This window comes from Magnolia sinica, chromosome 11, assembly GCF_029962835.1.
Source record: "Magnolia sinica isolate HGM2019 chromosome 11, MsV1, whole genome shotgun sequence".
In the NCBI taxonomy this organism is placed as follows: domain Eukaryota; kingdom Viridiplantae; phylum Streptophyta; class Magnoliopsida; order Magnoliales; family Magnoliaceae; genus Magnolia; species Magnolia sinica.
The window spans coordinates 63,232,108-63,249,501 of NC_080583.1; the positions used below are offsets into that span (position 1 = coordinate 63,232,108).

The 17,394-nt window shown below is 39.7% G+C and overlaps 1 protein-coding gene across 8 annotated transcripts in view; it reads right to left on the minus strand.

Moving 5' to 3' along the window:
- The window catches only part of LOC131219231 (uncharacterized), a 109,351-nt gene that overhangs the window by 28,118 nt on the left and 63,839 nt on the right, over positions 1–17,394 (minus strand). For 7 of the 8 annotated variants that reach the window (XM_058214282.1, XM_058214277.1, XM_058214279.1 and 4 more), the window contains exons 5-6: positions 12,598–12,702; positions 11,885–11,974 (exon numbers count right to left, since the gene is read on the minus strand). In XM_058214282.1, the coding sequence (XP_058070265.1) occupies positions 11,885–11,974; positions 12,598–12,702 (195 nt within the window). Of the gene's footprint in view, positions 1–145; positions 281–11,884; positions 11,975–12,597; positions 12,703–17,394 lie in introns of those variants that run through there. The other variant, XM_058214281.1, reaches the window with a different exon arrangement.

Here is a 17,394-nt window from a genome sequence, read left to right on the forward strand (position 1 = left end):
GGGCTACAAGTGCATTAATTTTATAAACAGTAAAGATATAAGAGGGAAAATCTAAAGGTACACTTTGTCTCTTCTACAATCCAAGACAAGAAACTTTCAGATTTTCCAGGTACCGTTCTCTCTCCTTCAGTCAATCCATCTTTTGTCATTTCTACCAATCTCATAGCCTTGAGAAGAAGGATATGTAGTTGTACAATGCATCCCATTGACAAGTTTGTTTCCTACCAACATTTATCTCCCATCTATAGCTCCTTTGTTGGTGCATTTTCTTCTTCCATTTCTACAAGATTTTAAGAAGCCACTTGAAGGTAAGGCTATAAAAGATGAAATATTTTCTCTTTAAAAAAACAAAAAACAAATCGAACATGGAGGATAGCAAATTCTCCTATAGGGAAATCACTCGTTGATTGTGAGGGGTATTTAACCTCAAATATTACCCTGATGGCAACATAGCTTGTGAACTTATGGAGTTAATTATCTCGAAACTTTTGCTCCAGTTGCAAATCTTCTAAATACCAGCTTAAAGCGGTGTAGTGCCATTCTTCTTCTTCTTTATTATTATCATTATCATCATCACCATTATTATTTGCATGTGTGTACGTGTGCGGGCGTATTATACTACTGCACTAAAGAGATACACAGGAATTGTGTGTGTGTGTTAACTAAGTTTATAACCCACTAAAGCTTTTATTGGGCATTGATGTTGCCAAATCTACACATGGGATATTTTCTATCACAACAGAAGTATGCAATAGATCAAGTTCAACAAACTTGATAATCTTGGAACTATGCCAACCGATACTCCGTTGGAACCAAAAGTTTGTAGGTAAATTAGTTTACCTTACAAATACTACAATTGACCTAATTCAAATGTTTTGAGAGTCATGAGTAAATATGTGCATGCCCCTCAAATTTCACATTTTGATGCAATTTGTCAAATGTTGCATTATATAAAAGATTCATTAGGACATGTTATTCTATACTTTCGTGATGGATATCTTGATACAGGGAACATCTACACCAAGTCAATCACGACCATCGGTCTTCAAATAGTTAGTGATATTACCGTTCAAAGGTCTATGTTTTCAACACATTGCATGGGAATCATCGTCATGGACCAAAACAGAACACTAATTAGTCATATGGATTGAGCCAAGCTCGAAGATTACTAATAGCTCTCATTAAGATCTGTCTTTGACCTAGTGGACAAATTCAATGGTCTAGATTGTTTCGAGATACTGGCACAATTAGACTTGTTAAGTCTAGAAGCAAAGTTTATGATGTGGTGGGCCACGATCTCATGCATTTCAGGATCAAATTTTAGCAGTAGATCCTACATTAAATTGGTGGGCCACACGGCCCAACTATTTGTCCAAATCTTATCCCGAAACTAGCAACTCACTTTTGGAGACCAAACAATGTCAAAACAATGTAAAATTATTCTTGTCTGAAAATTTGTCGAATTAGCTTTCCGATGAGCCCAATAACACGTAAATCTGACACCATATGAGAATGTTAATAGCCAATTTAGCGGATGGTTGTCAAGATGTGAGTGCTTTTGTAAATATTGACACAATCTCTTTCATCTCCCAATTCTAGTCAAAATTTCGATGGAGAGACAGGTTTGAGCATCCCCATATCTTCAAAGGAAATGCAGTAAGCATGGATGGGTTGGGAAGACTGTGGCCCCCACGTGAAGCCAAGAACCTCCCAAAACTAAGATTTGCATACATTTTGTTTCTTTGATGCTCGTTGTCATCTTTATTTTCAATGGTCCATAATTTAGGAAGATTTTATGATTGGTTGAAAGAGTTAGAAGCATTTTATAATTGAAAGAAATCATGTGGAATGTGGAATGACATCATTAATTATTTTATTAACAAAGAGACATCTCATGTATGAGAGCCATAATTGTTGATTTTGAAAATCATATTTTGTCCTCTATCTGAAAGAGGAGAGGGAGGACTATATATCACTTGAATTATTTGTTTTTTGTTTTCCAACTACTGACTGGTAACCATACAAACTTGTTCGGCATGATTTTCATGGTGTTGTAAAGGCCATGACGAGGCTGTAAAAGCCGTTACAGGAAAAATGATCCGTAAAGGCCGTTACAGCCCCCATAATGGCCCACTACGCCCCCCGTAAAGGTTGTAACGGTCCGTTACAAGGCCGATACAAGTTTTTCGGATTTTTATTTTTATTTTATTTTATTTTATTTTATTTTTTTTTAAAGGGAGATCGTGACAGTCGTTACAGCCCCCGTACGGCCGGTGCACCCTGTATCATAAAGGTAACAGTGGTGGCCATTATGGCCACCGTTACCATTATGGAATAACTTGGTGATTTTGTCATTTGGTTACTTACTGAATCGCCCTATCATTTCTCTATAGACTATAGTTGGCTTCCGTTGTCAACTTTTCATCATCATTCTTAATGCCTATGCAGGTCCTTTCAATGAATGTATGGTCATTATTATTTTGTATCAAGGTAGTGTCAATCCCAACATGGTTTTGCTCCATGTTGTCACATTCGTCGTCACCAAGCTAGCAACTAGCACTACACCTTGTGCACACCACAACTCCATCCACAATCTCCACTTCCCATACCATTACGTGTATCTATTAAAACCTTCCAATCACATTATTTACATCCATATCCTAAATCCACTCCTAAGTTTCAACTCTTCCCAATACCCAATCAAAGCAAAGGCAACCCATCTCTCACCACCACCAAATCCCCATAATACCATCCCTCATCAAGCCATCTTCTCCACCATCACTGTGCAACTACTATCGGAACCCAACCACTACAATCAATCATCCATAGGATTACTCGTCATTATCTCCAACCACCATCTGACCCATCATTAACGCCCTAAGCCATCATCAACATCATCATAAACTTTTGCAACAATTGGCAACAACCCATCCATTCTAGCTACCACCACCCAACCGCCACCATATGCACATCGGCGCCAACACCTTCTCTAGTAGTTGAATAAAGCATCTGCCTGAGCTATTTGACCACCTAAATCTAGTTGTGACAATTTCTTTGGAGGATATAGCACCATATCCATCATCATTGTCATAGGATTCATCCGGCTCCGGTCACGGCCGCGCCAATTTCCCTCTCCTTAAAAACGTTGAACAAAAGAAGGAGAAATGAGAATACGGGGTTTCCTTTTGTCTTCTATTTGGTGCTCTACAGGCATGAGGATTTTAGGTGTGCCTCACCATTCAATCAACCAATTGTCCATTTTTTTAGCCATTGTCCCCAAAATATCCCCCCTCATAATATCCTACCCTGTTCGTAACTGTTGTTTAATACCAACCACACCACCCCCCTCTTCTCTTCTCTTCTCTTCCACATACAGGAATAAAAGACATAACAATTATGCTATCATATTCATGTGTGAGATGCCTCTTTATTAATAAAACAACCACTAACATCATTTTGCAGGATTCTCCCCAATGACAAAAGACTCTTGAATCTATTAACCTCAATTATAGAAATCTTCTAAACTATGGACTAATGAAAATAAAGATGGTAACTAACGATAAGGAAACAAAACTTATTGAAGACCTAATTTTGGGAGGTTTTTGGCTTTAGGTAGGACTCACAATCTTCCCCAACAAATCCAAATTTGCCACACGTCCTTCGAAGACATGTCAGTACGCTCAAACATCTTTGTCGAAAATTTCCACTAGAGTAAGGAAAGGAAGGAGAGTGCCTCAATGTTTATGAAGATTTCCCCATCTTAACAACCATCCATTAAACTGACCTTAACTCAATCCTTGTTGGATGTTTTTGTTGCTTTACATGCGTGTATTTTTGAATTGAGAACTGTTGGGAGGTGACAAGGGGGTCAGCTCCTATTTCCCCTGTTTTTGTATCTTCTAGTTTCTAGAATAAAATTTGGTCAACATTAAAATAACCAAAAAAAAAAAATTGCTCATGTAGTGTCGGATTTACGAGTTCTTGGGCTCATAAAAAAGTTGATTAATTAAGCTTTCAAATAAGAGAACTTTTATGTCATTTTGACACCATTTGATCCCCCAAAATGAGCTACAAGTTTCTAGATAGGATTTGGATAGATAATTGAGTCGCGGAGCCACTAGTCTAATGTGGAGTTGTAGGGGGTAGGGATGAACATTGATTCCAAGGTGCATGAGACTATGGCCCACCTCATGATGAACTTTGTTTCCAAATTCGTTGAGCTCAAAACAATCCAGATCATTGAATTGGTTCACCTGAGTTGAAGATGTAGATCTATATGAGAACTATCAGCAATCTTCGACTTTAGCTCGACCTAGATTATCCAAATAGTGGTTCGCTTGAATTCATAATGACAATTCACAGGCAATGTGTTGAAAACACGGGCCTTTGAATAGTAAGATTGCAATCCATTTAGAGACACATTAGAGATTGACTTGGCCTAGATGCTCCTTGCATCAAACTACCCAGTTTAAAGAAGCTTACCTTTAGGTTTCGGCTCTCGGGAGTCCTACAATGGCATGTGATGCACACCAAATGCTGGATTCATACAACGTAATGTCAATTAAATGGTATGGATATGTGCTCTCCTTGGTTGCTTCTTTGAATACATTAATAATGGACTTCTAGCGATCAATGGATGATGGACGTGTAGGATATGAAGTTGGTGGCAATGGATCATCAATGACAATTGTGGTAAGATGAGGGTGGACGTTGATGTTGATGACTTTTCATGGAAATGGCTAGCAACAATTGGGCAGATCTCTTCGGGTTCCTCATCAAAGACTGTCCCTTGCTAAGGTCCAACTTTCTACCATACATATCGGAACCATATATTAGATTGAAGAATGATTCAAATACTATGGACAAGGGGGATGAAGTGATTGGAGATGTCAAAGATAATGGAGATGATGGGAAGGCAATGTAAATGAATAGATAGCTGGATTGGTCACATGGGGCGTGACTGCTCTCTAATGCCACTTGATGATGCCATTCATAATGATTAGCAACCCAACAACAGCTAATGCCACCTTTGCTTGGAAAGTCAACAATAAGTTTTATTGATGATCATCGTCATTGATCTTTGCCATCATCGCTGACGATTGTGCGTGTAGTGTCATCACATCTTCTAGTTGTTGGTTATCTAGATGCTGACTGGGTCAGCTCTTTAGATGATCATAGAGGTCTAGTATTGGATTTTATACCTTTTGGAGGGAGTAATCTTGTTACACGAAAGGCCAAGATAAACCCGATGCTTGCTTGATCAAGTGATGATGATGAGTATTGGTTTGTGGCACATATATCACTTGGGTTTTATAGTTAAAAAGCTTATTATGGAATTGGGTTTTCTATAGGCTCGCCACAAACCTCGGTCTTACGCAAGAATCTACTAACGTACACTCCCGTCGAAGGCTCCCGCAAGAGACTTTAGTTGGTTTTCCTTAGGTTAACCAACAACCTCGATTCTAGTCCAAGGATCTACATTTACTCCTACCGAAGGCTCCTACGGAGACTAACACGAGCACACCAGTGTCCGGTGGCCTACACAAGGACTTGATTTAGGCCTTACACAAGAGCCAATGTCCTACACAAGAACCTAGATTTAGGCCTTACACAAGAGCCACGTCCTACACAAGAACCTAGGTCGAGTTTGGGTCACAAACTCTTACCCTCAATCCTACACAAGACAAGAGAGTATGCATACTCTTACACTTAACAAATTACTTGTTAGATTGAGCCCTTTTGTAGTTCCGTCTCGGGTTGCTTGATTGATGCTCTTCCGTGTTTCAATCAACTCCCCATTACTCCCCCAATCAAGAAGTTGATGCTTTGCCAAGGCTTAACTCCAAGATCAACCACCTTGCATGTAGTGCTCCTTTGACGTGACCAAGGTGATGGGAGGTTGGTAGAATCTCCTACAACTAATGGGAAGTTGTAATTCCTAAGGGATTCTCCTAGATGGTTCTAGAGGATTTAGACAATGGTATGCCTATGGAGGTTGAGTTTAATCTCTAGAAAATAGAGAAGTTCAAGCATATTTTCACGGTGGAGGTTGGAATTCTCATTTAAGCGTTAATCTCAAGGAAGGTGACTTAGAACTCTTTGGTTTAGAGACTTGGGATGGGGGATATGATCATAGAATCACATAAGTTTCTATTGCATTAAAAACTCATCCAAATGCCTAAGAACCGAATGCCCTTTATAAGAAATCTGAGTTCCACCGATTAGAAAACGGGTAGATAACGGCTCTGTCAATGTCATCAATTGGTCTTCGATGGCATCGAGGCGAACCTTCAATGCCATCGAAAAAATTAGATAATATAATTTGTTCTTGCTGAATATATCTGAGTTACCTATTTGATGTCATCGAAGGAGACCTTAATGCCATCGAGAAAATCAGATAAAATGATCAAGTCTAACTAGACATATCTGAATTTTCTACTCAATGCCATCGGCATCGAAGGACCCTCGAAATTTGCTCGATGAGATCGAGCACCACTCGAAATCTGTTATTTTGGGTGTATGTTTTTACAGCAGCTTTCGCACATCTTCTAGCCTTACTTATGTTCCAATTAGGTTTCTAAGGCTAAGGGATGATCAACAAGGTTTGCCTATTAAGCCAAGATCATCTTGAGGCTCAAGGGTTGTTTTGGGTCAAGGGTTAGGGTCACCAATGTACCTCATTTAGCTGTTCTTTGCTCCTTGATGCTCTTGTTCTCTTGTGTTTTCAGTCTTCAGCTTTCAAATGCTCAATCGACTACATGATACAATGACTTACGTGATTGACAAACAAGATTCACAAATCAGTGCACAATCAATTCTGAGTAAGGGACCATGGTTACAGAGAGGAAAGGTGTTAGGCACCCACTTTGTCCATACAAATGTACGGTCTTCACTTCACAAGATCTGACTAATTTCTAAGCGATGGGATTAATTCTCACACACAAAAGATGAAATGTAATAAATACAATGATGACAATGGCTAATCAGCCCAAATTTCCAATGGGAAGGATCCAGCTATGCCGGCAAGCCGCAGAGCATACGTTGAATTGACCGAGTGTTAGGTGATATGAATGTTTGATGTTGTATTGATGCTTATGACAAAACAGAAGCTAACTGGCTAGGTTTCTAGTGGGTAGGCTCCGATTATGTCGGCAAGCCACAAGCATATGCCCGAGCCAATTAGATGTGAAAAAACAGATGCAATTCAGTGATAGTGTATTTAAGTAGCAAGGGGGTTGAGAAGCGAGTGAGTGTTGCATAATGTTAATGCTTGGAATTAGTCGAGAGTGGTTGAAAGTTGAACGGTCGGATGGATGGTAGTATCGCAAGGCTAGATCGAGTGGCCTAGATCAGGACTAAATGGCTTGGGAAGCTTGGGCTCTAGCTAGGCTAAACTAGACCAAGGTTGGACTCTCTTTCTCTCACTCTCACTCTCCTTGGTGGAGGGATGTGATGGCTAGATAACTAAGGGACTAAGGGATGTTTCTAAATGGGTGAGGATTCATTGAATTTTGGTTTGTGATCAAATGAGAAGGGGAGGGGGCTATTTATAGCCTCCAAGCCCAATTTTTCTGTAATTCCGGCTAAGTCCAGGGGCAAAGTGTAACTGGATGGTAAAAGAGTAAATTTGGGTTTTGGAGAAGGGTATCGGAGTAAATGCACATCGGCCACACACTTAGGAGTTGTAAAAGAGACATTCCACATGCTTGAGGGGTGCCTGTCTAGAGAGGAGGCATGCCACGCGGCTGGCAGCACTCAGGGTGTCACTGGTCCACATATGGACCTCCTCCCTCGGCAGGCTACCTCCCCCACTCGTGTGGAGGCTCTGCTGTGAAGGATGTTATATGGTTGGTGTGCATCGTACTCCGATTCGGATTGATTTTGGGCTTAGATTTGGGCTCAGTTTTGGGTTGGGCTTAACTAGGTGACTTGCCTAGCTTGTTGGACTGGGTAGGTTGACCGGATGAGCTAACTCGATGAGTCGACTCTTCGAGTTGACTCAAGGTTCTAGGGTTTAGGACTTAGATTGGTTGGGTCGAGTTTAGGTTTAGGATTAGGGTTCTTAGGGTTTACGCCTCTAGGGTTAGGGTTTAGTATTAAGGTTTAGGTTGACCATCCATTGATTCAAACATAATCAACTTATCGGCCCGGGGTGGGGTGTCTACATCACCACATTGTGAAAGTCAGATGCACCAAGAATCAAGCCAATCCAACCATCGTGTGAGCCACCGTGTGAGTTCAAAGGTTTTTGGGTAGTTGTCAATTGTTTTCTATGGCGTGGTCTACTTAATAATTAAATTGGCCTTATTTTTAGAGCATCCCATCATCATGGTGGGGTTCACTTAATGTGTGGGTTGGTTGGAGTACAAACAACATGATGGGTATAAACAAGTGAATAACTTGTTCATAAAAATGAATAGGAGGAGGGTCCGCAGGCTCATAGCAAACCTTTGAAAACCACTGGCTTCCACTTTCACATAAGGGCCTGTTTGTTTCAACAGTTACCGCGATAGTGTAAAGGAAATGTGCAATGATTACAAAAGTTACTTGTCTCCTCAAAACATCTACATTTGACCGCAAAGTCCCACATACTAGTCTATAGTTGCACAAACTGTGAAGTAAAGTGCCAACAGATTCATGTGCGGAAGTAGAGAAGTGTTTGTTTCAAAATGTGTTCAAAGTATAAATAGGTAGGAAGCAGGAGTGGAAGTGCTAGTTCGAAGCATGATTCGAAGAGGGAGAAACACCTAGTTAGAAGGATTGTGCAATTAACTTGTAGTCATTTATTTCCAGGTTTATAAAAGGAAGCCCCTTGGTTCCTTCAACACATGACTTCTTGGGAGGAAGGCCACCATTCCACCATCACTACACCCTAATCTACCAGATCTAACCTCACTACCTTTGTGTTGAAGGTAGTGAGAAATCCTAGACATCACATCCTCCTTTCCTCCAACCTTTGCCCAACCATCATCCATTTCCTTTCCTCTGATTCTTAAAAAGAATAGCTACGACCATCTAGATCCAAAGAAAAATCTCCCTAGGTATCAAGGAGTTTCCCTTGGAGGTATCCAAATCCTAATACCTACATGTTAACATGAGATTCCACCTCCAACAACCTATTTGTTGATTGTTTATTCTAAATGGAACTATCAGAACCACCACAACCACAAATTATGACATGACATGACATGACTTATAATTTATTTTTATTTTAAAGAAAGGCAAAGAACAACACCCTGCAACAGTACAAAGCAAAAGACCAACAGGAAGACAGAATTCATATTTCATATAGTAGATTCATAGAACTGTATGATTTGGAATCAAATGATCTCTAAGACAAATAATGCCATTCAATGTATAAAAATGGGCTTGGACTAGGAACTCAACCAAGTTAGTTTTGTAAGGATCCAAGCATAAAGTTGAAAAAACTCAACATTGGATCCATAGGAAGTTCCATAAAGTAAAAAAACTGACCCAAAAATTTTAACAGAAATTCGCAAATTTTCATGGAAAGTGGAAGCCATGAAATCTGCTTTCAGGTTGCTGATTACCTTCTCTTTTATTTTCCCTCGACTCAACAGGGAGACTGCGTAATACAGGGGCATTTTCACACCAGGCTCAAGTGGAGTTGCCTGTGGGATGCAGGGGCACACTCGGGGTGGGTGGCCTGTGTAAGGCTGGCCCCACCCGTGCGAGGCAGGTGGCTCGTGTGAGGCGGTACCCATGTGATTTGGGGCCCATGAGAGGGGTTCAGCCGAGGTCCTAACCAATGAGATGTGGGGCCTGGGCTATAAGATAAAGGGATTGATTAGCCATGCTCTAACAGTTCGAGCTTTTAGAGCAAGTGGTTAATTGTCTTGCATCAAATTGGTATCAGAGTGGGAGGTCTCGTGTTCGAGACTCCTTACCGAGGGTGATTAATGTTGAGGCATTTTCACATCAGGCTCAAGTAGGGTTGCCTGTGGGATGCATGGGCACCCTCGGGGTGGGCGGCCTGTGTGAGGTGGATGGCTCGTGTGAGGCAGGCTCCACCCACATGAGGCAGTACCCATGTAATTTGGGGCCCATGAGGGGGAGTTCGGCCGAGGTCCTAACCCATGAGATATGGGGCCTAGGCTATGAGATAAAGGGATTGATTTGCCATGCTCTAACAGTTCAAGCTTTTAGAGCAAGTGGTCAATTGTCTTGCATCACTGCTTGAGTAATTTTAGTTCAAATACTCAAAAAGATTCCCTTTGTCCTTCTAAATATCACAAAAACCCACCTTCACTTGGCCTTTTCTTCTCCTTCTAGGTTCTCCCTACCATCAATCTCTATCAATCTTTTATTTACGCAAACATTCTTCCGTCTTCTTACAAATTTCTTTATATTTTCATTCCTTTTATTTTAAAAATTATTTTCCTATCTTTCCCAAGTAAGTCACAATTTATTAAAGATGGTTTGCTGATCATATGGCTAGCTATGAGTTAATATGATTTTCCACAAGACTTGAGTCCACGTCATTGGTTTTGTTCTTTAAATATTGTCTCCTTTCTATGTTAAATATGCTTGTAATTTGACTGATGATAAAAGAAACTCTACACTGTATCATTCTCTTCATCATCATAGCCCTGTCCCGGCTATATGGGTCTTCTTGATGAATACTGTTTTGCCAATCAAAATAGGAGACTTCTTTCACTTTTCAGGGCAATAAAACCGGAGACTTAATAGCATGAACTGGTAGAGTAAAAAGATGAAGCATTCAATCCATTTTTCTTATGAAATTTGTTATTTTTACCCGATATGAAATTGAGGGTTCCAGAGCTAATATTAACTTAATATTTAAATAATGCATCATGCTGGTTTGGAAGTAAAAACTTGACAACCACCACACCATTCCTATGAAAGTTAATCATCTGGTCCTCTACAATTACAGAGAGATCATCCCCAGAACCCTTTCTCCACACCATCTGAAAATACCATCCCAAGAGGCAATAATATATTTCCTTTCACAACCCTTAAAATGGGTCAGCCCCAAGCCCATGCGATCACCCTGCCCTTTGTTTTCTAGAATACATTGTCAAGGGAATCAGACCTACAGTTAAAAATCCTATTGTCAAGTCCATCCACAATAACCAAAGTTAAACTCCAAAAGCAAAGACAAGCACCATACAGTTTTCTTTCTTTTGCCCAGGGCCCCCAATTCCAAGTTTGGATTATAAAGTTAATTGTCCCTGGCATGATCCTATTCATCCTGAAGAGAGCCAGGATCTTCCTCCAAGTGATACCAATAGAATATACACACTTTCTTCTATTATCTAGCTATGTACTCTGAATGATATAGAGAATGTCCTAGCATTTAGTCAGACCAAAACACCAAAGGCAAAGACAAGTGGCGTAGAGATTTCTTTCTTTTGCCTAGGGCCCCCCATTTCCAAGTTTGGACTAGAACAACAATTGTCCCTAACATGATCCAATTCATCTTGAAAAGAGCCAGGACCTTCCTCCAAGTGGTAGCAATGGAATACATACACTATCTTTCTCCAAGTGGTATCGATAGAATATATACACTTGCTTGTACTATCGATTTACGAACAACTCTGATTGATACAGGTAACATCATACCATTCACCATACACTACCCCAAACACCACCCACACACCCCTCTTTAAGGGTCATTATTATCATTGTATTAGTGTAACCACTTAGAAACGATTTGTAAACTATTATACACTCAGCCTCATAAGGTTTCCAATCAAAGAGTTTTCTCGACAGCCATCACCATAGATAGTTGACAAGATTTTTAACAGGAAAACTTTTATGCCACTTTCTCCAGTACGTTAGTTCGACACAGATTTATGTATAACATTATAATTGTTGTGAATGAAGGAATACAGAAAATCACCTGATCAGTGGCCACTTTCCACTTGCTTGTGCAATGAGAAAGAAGGAAGCTCATAAGATGAAAAAACTCCATTTGTAGATCAGGTCTAGCCTGTTCATAATTCAAACATAATCGTGTTATTAAACTAGCAAAAAGGTGATACCTGTGGGAAACAGTGCTAAGCATAGAATGGTAAAACACTAAGTTTAGTAGTATACTGAATAGGGGTGGCAATGGGCCCAGTGAGGGCCAAGCAGGGGTTGGTCCTAGTCCAGTTCTAATTCCTTAAGCCATGGCCCTAGCCCAGCCATGGAGCTGGCCCTAGTCAGGCTAAAAAGGCCTTGGACCTAGCCCTGGCTCTACAGGGCTGAGCCAAACCAGGAAAAGTGTCAAGTGATCATAGGTTTGACATAAGTGCAATTTAAGAAGTTTTTTGGGATAATCTCCATGCACAAAAAATCCTACATATTAAAGCATTTTGAAACTCATATGTACATTGAATGGGACCATTAACAAGAGTCTTTAAACTGTTATAACTATTGCCCACTTGATGAATGGAGCGGGCTAATGGACCAGGCCCTCGGTCGTAGATTTCATGCCTGAACCCGGCCCTCTGACCAAGCTCAGGGCCCAAGCCCTGGCCATATAGAACCAGACTGACTAGCCCAGTGCCACCCCAAACACCGCCAATGAAACCCAACCAAATATTATAAATGAAAGAAACCAAGACTTACTAGCATACTCTGGAGAAGAGTTATGTCCAACATAGCCAAATTATTCAACACCTTTAAGACACCAGTCGCCACTTCCTCAAAATTTGATGGAAGAACATAGGAGCCCTGATATTCAATATGGGTGATTAAATGACGGACAAGTGATTAAGCCAAATGTTCCTCATAACATGCACAGGCCATTGTTATAAAATTAGGAAATCAGATTCGACTCAGTCAACCATTGAGTCAAGACTCGGACGATTGACCTGGTGGCTCAGTCTAGTCCCATATATTTGACCAGGTCTATCTTTAGAAAATGTTAAAAATAGGAGTGTCTTTTAGTGGATTGAATTGTAAGGCTCTCGAGATAACCCAACCCACTGTAGCCATAAGTGCACGGCTTCTAGTGATTGTAACATTCAACCCAACTATCATAATGTGCACCGCACCCAATTGGCACACATAATTTGCAATGAAACAAAACATGGTAAAATTATACATCAAAATAGAGCAACAGGCATGTTTCTAGATGAGATATCTAATTGTTGAATAGACTGTAACTGAACTATTGCTCATTGCGAAGTATTAAAAAAGTTAGTAGATGATATCACCAACAATGCATGGTCACTATGAAGTATGAAGATTGAAACTTAGTATGAAACAATGCTACCTTAAAAAATAACTCCAACGAGATGTTAATATGCCACTATATGGATAATTGAAGAAAACAAGTCAAAAAGGCAATCTTTGGGTAAAATTTTGTTTGCTGATGAATGATGATGCAATAAAACCACGGAATGTTTGTAAGTTTGTAACCTGCAATTGAAGATAGAGCAGGAGTACTTTTATATTAAAAGAAAATTTCCCAAAAAACCTGTATTTGCCCGATTACATTGAAAAAATAATAATTGAAAAACCTGTATTTGCCCCATAACAAACAATTACAGGGTTGTTAGGGCCTTTATAGGGGGCGTAACGAGCCGTTAACGACGGTTACAAATTATTTTTTCCATAATGGTTGTTACGATCATTACGACCCCATAACGTGTAATGGTTGCCACCGTTACCTTGATGTAACGGCCTTTCGGCACACCATGATTATAGAGGTTGATTACAATCAACAAGTTGACTTGTGATACAGATTTTTATTTTTTATTTTTTAAAGGATCTTATGGTTGGGAAGAAAGAAAAAAAAATCGAAAGAAAGCTCAATGGCCAATGGCACTAGGTTATCAAAAAAATAAAAAATCGAAATGGATCAATAAATACCTATATATTGTTTAAGTTAATTTCTAGATATTTTTTGTACACAAACCTTCATAAAAGTGCAAATTTTGTATTGAATCTGAATTTTACTTTTAGAAATTTTTCAAAAATTGACTCAGGTGAGTTTCTACAACTTAATCAAGGTATTCAAAATCGGTTACAAAACGGTAACGGCCATAACTGTTACGCGTTTCAGGGTCAAAACAGCCGTAACAGCTGTTACAGAAAAAAACAGGCCGTAAATGCCCTGTAACGGTCCCGTAACGGCCCATAAATAGTTTTTTCAAAAAATAAAAAAGGGTCGTAACAGCCATTACATCCCGTATTATAACGGTAACAATGGTGGCCGTTATGGCCACCATTACCGTTTTGGAACACCTTGAGCTCAATGGATCATCCAAGTCAATGAAAAACTCAAATAAGTTCTGTACACGACTAAGTGATACTATGAATCGCCCAGTTGTTTGGCCTATCCAAGTTTAATCAGCTGAGTCCCTAGCCAACTCATCGAGTTTTCAAACAATAGCACAGGCACATACATGGACCCATGCACAAGCAAAACCACCACCAGATGTCATCATCATCACGATCCCAAATAGCAGCAAACAATCCCCCCATGTCCTGATTACTAGAATGGAGGATCATGCAACAACAACTTTTCTGGCAATAAAACTGACACTTCATATCATATAAATTGAAAGATATAGTTAAGCACATTAGTAGATAACAATTGTTGTGTAAAGATAAGCCTGAATCAATGGTAGCAGAATTTACAAAAGCTAATAGAACATGTCATAAGTAGAGGAAAGAACTAATGTTTTAGTCAGAACTGACGGACAGTGGTTGGATTACTTATTTACCATATTTATTCTCATCAATGGTAAGACAAATGAACCACAATGAAGGTGTGAAGTCATTCATGTTTTCTATTGCGAAGTCCAAAAATGCTTTCCTAAACCATTGTGGGAAGGACAGGAGCTCTTCTTTACTTTGGAACTCAATCGGCAAGATCATTTCCGACTAATGGTGCTTCATTTGACACTGAGAAGACTCCACAAGCAACTTTTGTAGTGCCTCAAGTGATTTTGTTACCTTGTCCCACGAGGCCTATCATGCCTTGATGTAGCTTCATGTTTGAGATACTGTTACGACTTCTAGAGCCATTATCTCCCAGTCGGGTACAATTTTCCATGTGTCTTCCACTTCTTCTTCCTAGGTAATTAACTCTAGAGTCACTTCTCACATGACTAGTAGTCAAATTTATTAAAATCTTATCAATCTTCTAGTCAACCAAATTTTCTTATTGTTGTTAATGGTAGCCAGTCTTTATATCTAGAACTGGTTCTGTCAATCTTTCTCTCACCATGCATCAATCATATATTCTATATGTTCGTAGTTTTCTTCTTAATCTTTTAAATAATTAGCTCTCTTCCAAAATTCTTAAATTGGTATGTAACCACTTTCCCTTCTTACTGTGTGTTACAAGACCTCTAGACGAAGCAAATAATTGGCGGGTGCCAATGCCATGAGTATGGGGGGATTTACTTCTTGCACAATGCACCAATGATAACATTTATAGCTATGTCGCTAGATAGGGAGTCCTTGTCCAGATCAGTGTTCGAAATATCGATACTATCGGCCGATATTATCGTTATCGCACCACTGCGAGACGAAACTCCTCTGATAACACCCGGAAGATACCAAAAATCCAAAACTTCAGATATTGCACGATATTATCGTCGATATCGCGCGATATATCATCGAAAGATACCAAGTTAAAAAAAAAAAAAAAACACCAAATATCGTCCGGGACTGTGTCATTATCCCAAAAAAAATTTGGAAAAATTAAAAAAATATATAGAGAAACTTTCAACAGGTGGATTTCGATACCTGCACAAGAGATTTTTATGATCGGAAGCTTCCCTTTGGTGGGCCATTCGAATCAAAGCGTCGTCCATAGGTTAGCGCAAACAAAATCTCCAATTTGGAAGAGAAATCCATCAAAATCTGGAGAAATCCAAGTATTTAGGCAAAATCCGGCAAAATCCTTGTTGAAATCCGGAGAAATCCTCGCCAAAATCCGAAGATCTGTGAGATTTTGGAGAGATTTTAGGTTCCGGAAGGCCGGAACCCTCTCTACTTCGAAAAAAACAGGCGTCCGAAACCTTTTTTTTGTAAATCAAGGTGGCAGGTGTACCGCACACCACCGAGTTGACTGATGTGTTGACGTCACCAAGTTTCGTGGGTCCCATCATAAGGTATGTGTTATATCCAAACCGTTCGCCCATTTGGCAAGCTCGTCGTAAGGCTTGAGCCGAAAAATAAGACAGATCCAAAGATCAAGTGGACCACACTGCAAATAGGAGTGAGAGATTAAACGTTTACCATTGAAACCCTTTTGAGGTCACGGGAGTTTTGGATCAATATGATATTTGTTTTTCCTCTTCATCCAGGTCTGTATGACCTAATGAACAGATTGAATGAAAAATAAACATTATAGTGGGCCCTACGAATATTTTAACGGTGAGAATCAGCCCCACTGCTATTTGTGGCATGGTCCAGTTGAGCTTTGAATATGGCTCATTTTTGGGCTCATGATCTAAAATGATCTCTCTAAATTCATGAACGGTGTAGATATAATAAATACATTATTGTGAGGCCATGTAACTTTGAACCGTTGGTACCACTCGAGTTGCAGGAGCGTCACCGCCCTCTTCGTAGTGTGGTAGGAAGCGGGCGTAGTGAGTAGTCTACTACATAAACTCTGTGGGGCCCACCATAATTCATGTATTTTATCCCCTCCATCCATCCATTTTACCATATAATTTTATGATTTTTAGCCCAAAAAATGAGCATATCCAAAGCTCAAGTGGACCACACCATAGAAAATGGTGCGAATTAAACATCTACCATTAAAAAAAAAATCCTTGGGAGCCAAAGAAGTTTTGAATCAAGCTAATATTTGTTCTTTTCCTTTATCCATATCTTTGTGATCTTATGAAGAGGTTGGATGAAAAATAAACATCACTGTAGGCCCTAAGGGAGGTTTCAACGGTGCAAATCATTATTCGTATTGTTTCTTGCGGTATGGTTCACTTGACCTTTGGATATGTTTCAAATTTGTGCTCAACCCCTAAAATGAGCCGGAAAAACACATGGACTGCATGGATAAACCATGTACATTTACGGTGGACCCAATAAGTTTACTCAGTACTATAAGAGTGGATTAGGTGAGACCCTGCCTCACCCAAGACCACACAACCGTACCGTGGGGCCAACTTGACGTGTGTATTCTGTGTCCACTCCATCCATCTGTTTTTTCAGATCATTTTACAACATGATCCTAATAATTAAGAAGATCCAATTATCAGGTGGACTATACTCAAGGAAACAGTATTAGTTGAACATGGTACCATTAAAAACTTCCTAAGGTGCACCTTAATTTTTCCTATATTTTATTAGGCATCCAATCCGCTGATAACTTCACATAAGTTTGAATGAAGAGAAAAAACAATTATCAGCATGATCCAAAACTTTTGTGGCCCACTAATG